Source organism: Oryctolagus cuniculus, chromosome 2 (genome assembly GCF_051225735.1).
Source record: "Oryctolagus cuniculus isolate XC-2025 breed Fujian yellow rabbit chromosome 2, ASM5122573v1, whole genome shotgun sequence".
NCBI classification, from domain to species: Eukaryota; Metazoa; Chordata; class Mammalia; order Lagomorpha; family Leporidae; genus Oryctolagus; species Oryctolagus cuniculus.
The window spans coordinates 114,118,136-114,130,425 of NC_142868.1; the positions used below are offsets into that span (position 1 = coordinate 114,118,136).

General features: G+C 41.2%; 1 protein-coding gene across 1 annotated transcript in view; it reads right to left on the reverse strand.

The window, feature by feature from the left end:
• Positions 1-12,290, reverse strand: part of EIF5B (eukaryotic translation initiation factor 5B) — a 60,484-nt gene that overhangs the window by 41,321 nt on the left and 6,873 nt on the right. Inside the window, exons 2-3 of the mRNA XM_051842650.3 lie at positions 570-695; positions 385-469 (exon numbers count right to left, since the gene is read on the reverse strand). Of these exons, the coding sequence (XP_051698610.1) occupies positions 385-469; positions 570-695 (211 nt within the window). The remainder of the gene's footprint in view (positions 1-384; positions 470-569; positions 696-12,290) is intronic.

A 12,290-nucleotide genomic window follows, 5' to 3' on the forward strand; every position in this document is an offset into this window, starting at 1 on the left:
TTTCTTCAAAGGACATACGAAGCATAACAGAAGAATGGAAAACTTATCTATCACTTTCCCATTATTTTGAGGCTTATCCAAATTCAACAGGTGAAACAGAATACACAGAATTAGAGATAAAGATGAGAGATGTTTTTTCAGATATACCAATTTTATGAACAGGCAACATACCATGGGATACCTTTAGATTCCTGTACACAGCATCTTTATTATCTGTGAAAGATTTTAAAATACACTATTTTTCCTAATCTGGCATCAGATTTTATACAGACTTTGACATTGTGTACATTGCTCAAAAGTTTCTAAATACAACTCTCTAGACCAGTTCCCAGAAGCATGAATAGATTATCAAATATGAATGTGTAACAACAATCTGTCTTTCACCTTCACTGCAGCAGTTTCTCTGTCAGCTTTGATGCCTTGAGCTTCCAAGGATAATTCTTCCAGTTCTTTCAGGATATCATCTTCACTAGAAAAGGATTAAAATATATTTTGAACCACTGTAATAGTTGACTAGGTGAATCCAGTGCCCAAACTAATAAAAGTCAGATATATTAAAACACACTTACTCAAAGTCCTGCTTTTTTTTCTCCTTTTTCTTTTTCCCCTTTGATTTTTGAGGTTCCTGGTCCTTGGCAGCACCAGCTCCTTCTATTTCTGCAGCCAAGGCATCAAGATCAATGTCATCCTTGGCACTTAAATGAAAACAAAGACCCACATATTACTCAAGAATAAAATAATCTACCACATAGAATTACACAGAAATTTTTACCATTTTAACCCTTTCCAGGCATTAGCAGCACACTGTGTATCTGACTGGAATTATTGATAGAATGTAAAAGATAAAACAAGTTTTATTTTTATTTGTTTTTTTTTTTGACAGGCAGAGTTAGACAGTGAGAGAGAGAGACTGAGAGAAAGGTCTTCCTTTTTCTGTTGGTTCACCCCCAAAGTGGCCGCTTTGGCCAGTGCATTCAGGCCAGCGCGCAGTGCTGATCCGAAGCCAGGAGCCAGGCACTTCCTCCTGGTCTTCCATGCAGGTTCAGGGCCCAAGCACTTGGGCCATCCTCCACTGCATTCCCGAGCCACAGCAGAGACCTGGTCTGGAAGAGGAGCAACCAGGATAGAATCCAGCACCCTGACCGGGACTAGAACCCGGGGTACCAGCGCCGCAGGTGGAGGATTAGCCTAGTGAGCCACGGCACTGGCTAAAACAAGTTTTATTTCTTCTATATCAATAACACACCTAAATATTAGACCCTTGTCCACTGTTTTACTTCTAACTACAGAAACTGTACAGTGAGAAAGAACTTCAGAGAACACCTACTGTATTATCTCATTTTACCAACGAGAAGACTAAATGCCTTGGGAAAAGTTTGACTATGCAGTCAAGTCTGAATTAATAGGAATAGTTCACTGAATAAAACTCCTAAAACCAAAAACTCAGAACCAAATGTGCTCTTAATCTTTCATATTTCTGCTTTAAATTTGATTCCATTCTAAAATGCCCTCCTCTGCCCTAATATTACTTGAGGGTAAACAAAGCTATTTCCAATCAAAACCTATAGACAACAAAGGTCAGTCTGAGCTACACAATGAATCAAGGGCACAATAAGAAAACAAAGAGCTCATGTAAATGACTCCACAGATGGCTGACTTATAAAGATGCTTTACTTCAGTAAAGACAGTTTCTAATGAGATATAAGTAACTTCTAACTACGTAATTCAAAAATTATAAAACAAAACATTGAGGATATAGGATTTATCCTCCAGGAGCTTAGCAGGGGAGATAAACAGCAAACCAGTAAACCAGGAACTGCAAAATGCTAAGCAGCACAAAGTGAAGCAATTCAATGCTTTTATAAATAGCTGGCCAAAACTGACATAAATTCCATTTTTCCTATACTTTAGACAGTTTAACACGGAATGGCTGTAGAATACCAAATGGGAAAGTTAGAGGGTTCTTAGCAGAAGAGAAACCTAGAGCTAAGGACTAAAGGAAGAGCAGAAGTTACAGAGGCAAAGGGAGGGTTGCTTATTAGACAAAGCAAGCACAAAAACATAAAGTCAACAAAACAGTTTCTGATATCTAAGCCACCTAAGAAGTCCTTGTGCAGTATTGGTATCTTAATGAGCTGTAGGCAATCAGAAAGCAAGGGAATGTTTTTAGTACTTCCAGATAATTGTGTGCCACATTTGAGTATGTTTTTTAAAATTTTTTTTATTTTTTGACAGGCAGAGTGGACAGTGAGAGAGAGAGAGACAGAGAAAGGTCTTCCTTTGCTGTTGGTTCACCCTCCAATGGCCGCCGCAGCCAGCGCACCGCGCTGATCCGAAGGCAAGAGCCAGGTACTTATCCTGGTTTCCCATGCGGTGCAGGGCCCAAGCACTTGGGCCATCCTCCACTGCACTCCCTGGCCACAGCAGAGAGCTGGCCTGGAAGAGGGGCAACCGGGAAAGAATCCGGCACCCCAACCGGGACTAGAACCCGGTGTGCCGGCGCCGCAAGGGGAAGGATTAGCCTAGTGAGGCGCGGCGCCAGCCTGAGGTTTTTTTTTTTTTTTTTTTTTTTTTTTTTTTTTTAAGATTTATTTATTTGAAAGGCAGGGTTACAAAGAGAAGCGAGGCAAGAGAGGGGGCGAGAGGGCAAGAGCGAGACCTTCCATCAGATGGTTCACTCCCCAATTTGCCTCAAGGGCTGGAGCTGAGCCAATCAGAAGCCAGGAGCCTCTTCTGGGTCCCTTACAAGTACAGGGGCCCAAGGACTTGGGCCATCTTCTACTGCTTTCCCAGGCCATAGCAGAGAGCTGGATCGGAAGTGAAGCAGGCAGGGCTCAAACCAGTGCCCATATGAGATGCGGATGCTTCAGATCAGGGCGTTAACCAGCCGCGCCACAGTGCTGGCTCCAGTATTTTTTTTTTTTTTTTTTTTTTTGACAGGCAGAGTGGACAGTGAGAGAGACTGAGAGAAAGGCTTCCTTTTCCGTTGGTTCGCCCTCCAATGGCCGCTATGGCCAGCGCAGGGCGCTGATCCGAAGCCAGGAGCCAGGTGCTTCTCCTAGTCTCCCATGTGGGTGCAGGGCCCAAAGACTTGGGCCATCCTCCACTGCAGTCCCAGGCCACAGCAGAGAGCTGGACTGGAAGAGGAGCAACCGGAACAGGATCTGGCGCCCCGACCAGGACTAGAACCCGGGGTGCTGGCACCGTAGGTGGAGGATTAGCCTAGTGTGCCGTGGCGCCAGCCCTCTGAGTATTCTTTTTAAACACAGTTTGCCCAGGAACACAAGACAGACGTGGGATTTGAAACCAATAATTCTGATTACATAGCCAGAGCTCTTAATCCTGATAATATACTCAAATTTCAAATTTGAGGCTACCTATTGTATGAGTAGCAAGACTGAATCCTGCTTAGTCAGGAAGCAGGGAGACTAGTTACGGATTTATATTTTAACCAGAAACTGCTCTGCCTTTAGGACTTAACTACCTGCTGCTCCACAGGGTCCAGATGCTACTGCACTACTGCTTCTCCAGTGCTCGAGCATATTCTAGGCCATCCTCTGCTGAAAGTTCTTGCATTCAACTACTTTCAGTTCTGCATTTACTGAAGGGATATTATGGTGAACCTGAGGGTGAATGCTCTTTTCTAATCCAAGTATCTTTACTGCATCTTTTCCACTTTTTATTCTGTTAACAATATGTACTTTATGAGGGCACTGTGGATCCTCACTATGTTTTTCATGATCTTTGGGTGAAGGCTGAAACACCTTAAGTGGAATTTTTCCTTTTTCAATTTTGTCATGAATCCAATTTATACAAATGGCAAATCCCAAGTTGGTCACAATCTGCAGTATAGCTTCCGGCCTTTCAACTACTTTAATTCAAAACCCTCGCACTAACTGTAGTAACTGTTTCCTTCAGAGGAAGCACCCACTGAATGTTCACACTGAACTTTCTGGGCAACTGATTTTTCACAAAGGTAACAAAAATAACAATATAGGAAGGACAGGAGCAGGCACTGAGGCAGGCCAAGCAAGTTAAACCACCAACTGAGATGCCTGCATCCCACACTGGCGCACTGACTCAAGTCCAAGCTACTCCACTTCCAATTTATCTCCCTGCTAAGGTCAAGAAGCTGTGGAAGCAGTGGACGATGGCTCAAGTACTTGAGTCCCAACCCACATGGAAGTCATGGACGAAGTTCCTGCCTCCTGGCTTCAGCCTGCCCCACCACCTCTGGCTGTTGTGGCTTTTGGGGGAGTGCACTAACAGATGGAAAGGAGCGCTCCTGCGTGCTCTCTCTCTCAAACAAATCTTTGTTTTTTAAATGTGGGATGGATAGTCTTTTCAACAAAGGGGCAGGCGTTTAGTGCACTGTCAACATCTGAGCCATTATGTAGCACAATTTTGCAAGATACAACCTTTGGGGAAAACTAGGTAAAGGGTATACAGATCTCTTTGTATTATTTTCCACAAATGCACATATAATTATCTTCAGATAAAAAGTAAGCCAAAGACTGAGAAAACATTGGCAATATGCTGATGAAGGATTCGTCTGTAAAATATGAAGAATCCCTACAAGCCTAAATCAAAAAACACAAACTTTTAAATGGAAAAATTTGAATATACACATTACCAATGACATCCAAGAATGGTAAAGAAACACATGACAAAATAGTGGGCACCCTTGACCAATAAGAATACATAAATACACAACCACAACTAGGTATCACCATGCAACCACTAGAATGACTCAAATTAAGGACTAATTTCAAAGTGTAGATAGATGATGTGAAGCTACTGGAAAAATCACATATCCCTTCAAGGAAATATAAAAACAGCACAGCCACTTTGGAAAACAGTTTGGCAGCTTCTCAAAGTTAAGCCATCACTAGAAGACCCAGGAATCCCACTCCTAGGTATTTACCTAAGAGAAATGAAAATGGATGTCCACACAAAGACTTGTACTCAAATGTTCAAAGCAGTTTTATTCATAATCATCAAAAGCTGGAAACAACCTTAATTTTCATCTACCAGATGACTTATAAACAAACCATTATTTACTTATATAATGGAATACTACTCAGTGATAAAAGGGAAAAACTAGTTACATGCCCTAAAAATGGATGGATCTGTCATTATACCATGGGAAACCCTGTCAGCCAACAGACTATATATTCTACATTCTATTCATAGGAATTGCTAGAACAGGCCAAAGTAAAGTGACTAACCAGTCAAAAGCCAGTTTAAGGAGAAAACATTGCCTATAAAAGGTAATGAGAGAACTTTCTGAGGTACAGAAAAATTGTATATTATGCTTGTCGACAAAGATGTGCTACTGCATACATTTAACTGATCTCACATATGAAATGTGAATTTTATTTCAGTCATGCCTCAAAAAGAAAAAAAGTGTTAAATTTCAATTTCTAGAAATAGTATTCCAATAGTTAATGGAGCAAGTGTTTTGCTGAGTGGTTAAGATGCTGGCATCCTGAGGGCCTGGCATTGTGCCATAGCAGGTAAAAGCCACTGTCTTTAACAAGGGCACCCCATATGGTTGCTGGTTCATGTCCTGGCTGTTCCACTTATAATCCAGCTCCCTGCTAATGGTCTGGGAAAAGCAGCAGAAGACGGCCCAAGTGTTTGGGCCTCTGCTACCCATGTGAGAGACCTGGATGAAGCTCTTGGGTTTCACTGGCTCAGTGCTGCCTGTTGCAGCCATCTGGGGAGTGAACCAGCAGATAAAAGATCGATCTCTCTCTCTGTAACTGTGCTTTTCAAAAAATAAACAAATCTTTAAATAAAAAAAAAAAAATGATGCTGGCACCTAATATCAGAGTGGCTAGGTCTGATAACCATCTCCTGATGACTCCAGGTTCCTGCTAATGCAAACATGGGAAGCAGAGGCTCAAACAACTAGGTTTCTGCCATTCATGTGGGAGATATTCTGTAGAGTAAGTTCCCAGCTCTGTTTCATCCTGGCTGAGCCTTAGCCATGGTGGACATCTGGGAAATGAATGAGCAGATGGAAGCTGTCTCTGCCACTCTGCCTCTCAAATAGGAAAAAAACAGAACAGTTTAGAAATAAGTTACAGGGGCCGGCGCCACGGCTCAATAGGCTAATCCTCCGCCTGTGGCGCCAGCACACCGGGTTCTAGTCCCGGTCGGGGTGCCGGATTCTGTCTCGGTTGCCCCTCTTCCAGGCCAGCTCTCTGCTGTGGCCCGGGAGTGCAGTGGAGGATGGCCCAAGTCCTTGGGCCCTGCACCCACATGGGAGACTAGGAGAAGCACCTGGCTCCTGGCTTCGGATCAGCGCGGTGCACTGGCCACAGCGGCCATTGGAGGGTGAACCAACGGAAAAGGAAGACCTTTCTCTCTCTCTCTCTCACTGTCCACTCTGCCAGTCAAAAAAAAAAAAAGTTAACAGGGATGGTCATTTGGTCTAGTGGTTAATACACCAGTGTCATATAGGAGTACCTGGGTTTGATACCTAGGGCTCTAGTTCCCAACTCCATTCTCCTGCCAATGCAGACCCTGGGAGGTAGGTGATGGCTCAGTAGCTGGATCCCTGCCACCTACACAGGAGAACTGGATTGAACTCCTGGCTACCACCTTTGGCCCAGTCTAGTCCTAGCTATTCTGAGCATTTGGGGAGTGCGTTAACATATGTAGGACATCTCGTCTTTAACTGTCTTGTCACTTTATTGTTCACATACATACTTTTTAAAAGGGAATGTGAAGCCATATGCTATTACATAGTACAATGTAATGCAAGAGGTAAGTACTACATCGCCTACCACAAAATTAAACCTAATCCCTTATTTTCTAAATATCTGATAAAGTGACAAAAAGAATAAAAGTATAAGCATCATCTTGTAGACCCAAAATACATAATCTAAGTTCCTATTTATTACAGATTCTAACATATCTGACAGTAAAGTAAGTCTAGCACAGCTTTTACAAACTAGAGTATGCTCAACAAAAGTAGGGGGAAGGAGAGGTAGGAACACAGGGTTGTAGGAGATTTTAGGAGCCTGTAAATCCTAAGTAACTTTTAATTTATCCACTTTTATTTTTAATTTGGAAATAGATTTAAAACAAATCTGTACCACATGGATCAGTCACAGAACATCAGTCCAACCTTTCATTTACAAATCTCCACTAGGTTGTCTCAGGTTGATTAAAACAAAAAAAATCAGGTATAGACTTAACACATAAACTAAGTCTTCTTGTCAAGATGATATAATATAAAGTTCAAAACCACCAGTTCAGGGCCCGGCGCTGTGGCTCAGCAGGTTAACACCCTGGCCTGGAGCGCCGGCATCCCATAGGGGTGCTGGTTCAAGACCGGTTGCTATACTTCCCACCCAGCTCTCTGCTATGGCCTGGGAAAGCAGTGGAGGATGGACCAAGCCCTTGAGCCCCTGAACCTGCGTGGGAGACCCGGGGGAAACTCCTGGCTCCGATCCAGCTGTTGCAGCCATCTGGAGAGTGAACCAACAGATGGAAGACCTCTCTTTTTCTCTGCCTCTACTTCTCTGTAGTGCTACCTAGTAAATAAATAAATGTTTTTAAAAAAATTTGAGCTATACCTGTAAGCTGAACTCAAATGAAGTCATTTATAGAAGTCAATACACCCACAGAGGAAATAGTCATTTAAAAATTACTACTCAGAGTTGCAGAACAAGTAGCATCCCTATCATCTTGTCAAAAAAAAAAAATGTAAGATTTAGGGCAGGCATTTGGCACAGCAGTTTTTAAACTCTCCTCCTGTATTGGAGTACCTGGATTTGAATACCAGTTCCACTTCCAAATCCCAGTTTCCCTGGGACACATGCAGGAGATGGCTCAAGTACCAAGATCCTTGCCACCCATCTGGGAGATCAGAACTAAGTTCCAGCCTCCCAGCTTTGGACTGACACTGTCCTGTGCGCCCTGGACACTTGAGGAATGAACCAACAGACAGATGTCTCCCTCTGCCTTTGAAATATATGTGGGAATTTTTGTTTTTAAGTCGGTAAGCGTAGATGAGGTTAGAAACTGGAACCCTACACAGTTGTTTGTATAGGGAGCAGCTACTTTGGCAGTTCCTGAAAAAAGTTAAACTGTTCGGCAGTTCCTGAGTACAAGTTATCCTAGGATGCAGCAATTTCACTCCTAGGAATAGGTATAGCAAACAGAACTTTAAAGTTTGCATTCACACAAAAACTTGTACAGTGATTTTTATGGTACTATTTACAATAGCCAAAAAGTGTTTAATAACTCCACTGCCCACCCCATCAACTGATGGACAAGTAATATTTTCATAAAACAGAATCTTAGAGTATGTAGTTCTAGACTTAGAAGAAATTCCACTATAGCATCATTAGTCACATCTCACCAAAGCTCAGTACCAGAAACTAATGACTTATATTTACATTAAAATAGTAAGTCAACTGTAGTATTTAGGGACTGTTTCACAAAGTTTCTAGCTTTAAGTTTCAAAAACAGAAAAATCAAGTAAATTTTTTACATGACAACATAAGAGATACTTTTATCATCAAAGAGAGGTTCAAAAACTAGTGATTCTAAAAACTGCCACCTGGATGAAAAGGGATTCCTCTGTAGAAAAAACATGTAGTTGAAGTTTCATTTCCATGTCTGAAACGGGAAGAAATGAAACACTAAATCATTACTGCTTTCACTTTAAACAGACAAGCTCAGAGACAGTGGTTATAAAGTTAAGGGACACATTCTTTAAATAACTTTCAGCACCTGTAGACAATGGCTGCCATGTTTCTTTTTCCTTCTTTGTTAAGATCCTAAAAATCTATTGTTGGTAGATTTCTGAATGCGAGCCATTCTAACAGGGGTGAGGTGAAACCTCATTGTGGTTTTGATTTGCATTTCCCTGATTGCTAGTGATCTTGAACATTTTTTCATGTGTCTGTTGGCCATTTGGATTTCCTCTTTTGAAAAATGTCTATTGAGGTCCTTGGCCCATCTCTTAAGTGGGTTGTTTGTTTTGATCTTGTGGAGTTTCTTGATTTCTTTGTAGATTCTGGTTATTAATGCTTTATCAGTTGCATAGTTTGCAAATATATTTTCCCATTCTGTCGGTTGTCTCTTCACTTTCCTGACTGTTTCTTTTGCAGTAAAGAAACTTCTCAATTTGATGCAATCCCAAATGTTAATTTTGGCTTTGACTGCCTGTGCTTCTGGGGTGTTTTCCAAGAAGTCATTGCCGGTACCTATATCTTGCAGGGTTTTTCCAATGCTCTCTAATAATTTGATGGTGTCAGGTCGTAGATTTAAGTCTTTAATCCATGTTGAGTGGATTTTTGTGTAAGGTGAAAGGTAGGGGTCTTGCTTCATGATTCTGCACGTGGAAATCCAATTTTCCCAGCACCATTTATTGAATAGACTGTCCTTACTCCAGGGATTGGTTTTGGACCCTTGATCAAATATGAGTTGGCTGTAGATGTTTGGATTGATTTCTGGTGTTTCTATTCTGTTCCATTGGTCTATCCATCTGTTTCTGTACCAGTACCATGCTGTTTTGATTACAACTGCCCTGTAGTATGTCCTGAAATCTGGTATTGTGATGACTCCAGCTTTGTTTTTGTTGTACAAGATTGCTTTAGCTATTCGAGGTCTCCTGTGTCTCAATATGAATTTCAGCATCATTTTTTCTAGATCTGAGAAGGAGGTCTTCGGTATCTTGATTGGTATTGCATTGAATCTATAAATTGCTTTAGGGAGAATGGACATTTTGATGATATTGATTCTTCCAATCCATGAGCATGGAAGATTTTTCCATTTCTTGGTATCCTCTTCTATTTCTTTAAGGTTTTGTAATTTTCATCGTAGAGATCTTTAATGTCCTTAGTTAAGTTTATTCCAAGGTATTTGATTGTTTTTGTAGCTATTGTGAATGGGATTGATCTTAGAAGTTCTTCCTCCGCCGTGGCATTGTCTGTGTATACAAAGGCTGTTGATTTTTGTGCATTGATTTTATACCCTGCTACTTTGCCAAACTCTTCTATGAGTTCCAATAGTCTCTTAGTAGAGTTCTTTGGATCTCCTAAATAAAGAATCATATCATCTGCAAAGAGGGATAGTTTGAGTTCTTCCTTCCCAATTTGTATCCCTTTAATTTCTTTTTCTTGCCTAATAGCTCTGGCTAGAACCTCCAGAACTATATTGAATAGCAGTGGTGAGAGTGGGCATCCCTGTCTGGTTCCAGATCTCAGTGGAAATGCTTCCAACTTTTCCCCATTCAATAGGATGTTGGCTGTGGGTTTTTCATAGTTTGCTTTGATTGTATTGAAGAATGTTCCTTCCAAACCCAGTTTGCTTAGAGTTTTCATTATGAAAGGGTGTTGTATTTTATCAAATGCTTTCTCGGCATCTATTGAGATAATCATATGGTTTTTCTTCTGCAGTCTGTTAATGTGGTGTATCACATTGATTGTTTTGCGCACATTAAACCATCCCTGCATACCAGGGATAAATCCCACTTGGTCTGGGTGGATGATCTTTCTGATGTGTTGTTGCATTCTATTGGCGAGAATTTTATTGGAAACATACCAGGGGATTCGAATTCAATCCCATTGAGGTGGCATGTACCAATGCCATCTCACTAGTCCCAGTGATCAATTTCTGTTCACAATTGATCATAATGATAGGACTAAGAACCAAAGGGACCACATAAACAAGAATAGTGTCTGCAAATACTAGCTGACAGAATCAATAAGGGAGAGAATGATCCAACATGGGAAGTGAGATGCACAGCAGACCTATAGAATGGCAAATGTCCTAACAGCACTCTGGCCTCATAATCAGCCCTTAAGGCATTCGGATCTGGCTGAAATGCCCATGAGAGTATTTCAGGCATGGAAAACCAAGACACTCTGGGGGAAAAGAAAAAAACCTAAATGGAGGATCTCCACGAGTGAGATCCCAGTGGAGAGAATGGGTCGTCAAAGAAGGAGATACCTTTCTCTGAAGGGAGGAGAGAACTTCCACTTTGACCATGGCCTTGTCTAAAAATGATCAGAGTTGGTGAACTCAGGGGGCTTCCATGGCCTTGGCGGCTCATGACAGGAGCCTAGGGTGATTACTGAGGCCATAAACAAGAGTGTCAATTTGTTAAGTCAACAACAGGAGTCACTGTGCACTTACTTCTCATGTGGGATCTTTGTCCTTAGTGTGCTGTGCATTGAGATTTAATGCTATAACTAGTACTCAAACAGTATTTTACACTTTGTGTTTCTGTGTGGGAGCAAACTGTTGAAATCTTTACTTAATGTGTGCTGAGCTGATCTTCTGTATATAAAGAGAATAGAAGGTGAATCTTGATGTGAATGGAAGGGGAGAGGGAGTGGGAAGGGTGCGGGTTGCGGGTGGGAGGGACGTTATGGGGGGGAAGCCATTGTGATCCATATTCTGTACTTTGGAAATTTATATTCATTAAATAAAAGTTAAAAAGAAAAAAAAATCCTAAAAATCTGTAACAGTTCCTTTACCAGTGAAGAGTCTATGTAGATATTAATTTTTCTTTAGGAAGTCTGGATTTTGGAGTATAAGGATTTCTTAAACCAGCTAGAATAGCAAGGACAAAAAAAGTCATGTCTGCAGTCACACTTGATTCCTGAGAGGCTCTAAGCCTCAAAGCGCTGTACTGTGCTAACACCCAGTAAAGCTCCTATGTACCTTTCTCCTCCTTCCCAGATTCTTAAAACAGCAAGGCTACTGGTTCCACATTTAGTATTTTTATTATTAAAATTATGTAACTATTGTGGCAAATGGCAGGGCAAATAGTGCACTGCGTATTTTATAAAATAGTTTCTCAACAGTGCGTTTTCCTCTCAAAGCACAAGAAAGGGAGGGAAAGTCACCTATGTATCACTAATCAAAACATTTGGATTCTGCTGTAATGTCTTTCTCCCTGCTCTCCCTCATTATTTAGTTATCCATTATCATAAACTATATCACAAGTCCTCACCCTTAGACAACTACTTTTAATAATTCACTGAGTCAGACACAAGATAAATATAATAGAAAAAAGCTTTATTATTTATCAAACACAAAGAATTAAATAGTTACATAACAGAATCAAAACTCATAACATCTAGGAATAAGTCTAACAAAAAACACCTTAGGGCTGGTACTGTAGTACAATGAGTTAAGCTGCCACCTGCAACACCAGCTTCCCATATGGGTGCTGGTTTGAGTCCTGGATGCTCCACTTCCAATTCAGCTTCCCACTAATGTGTCTGGGAAAACAGCAAAAGATAGCCTAAATGCCTGGG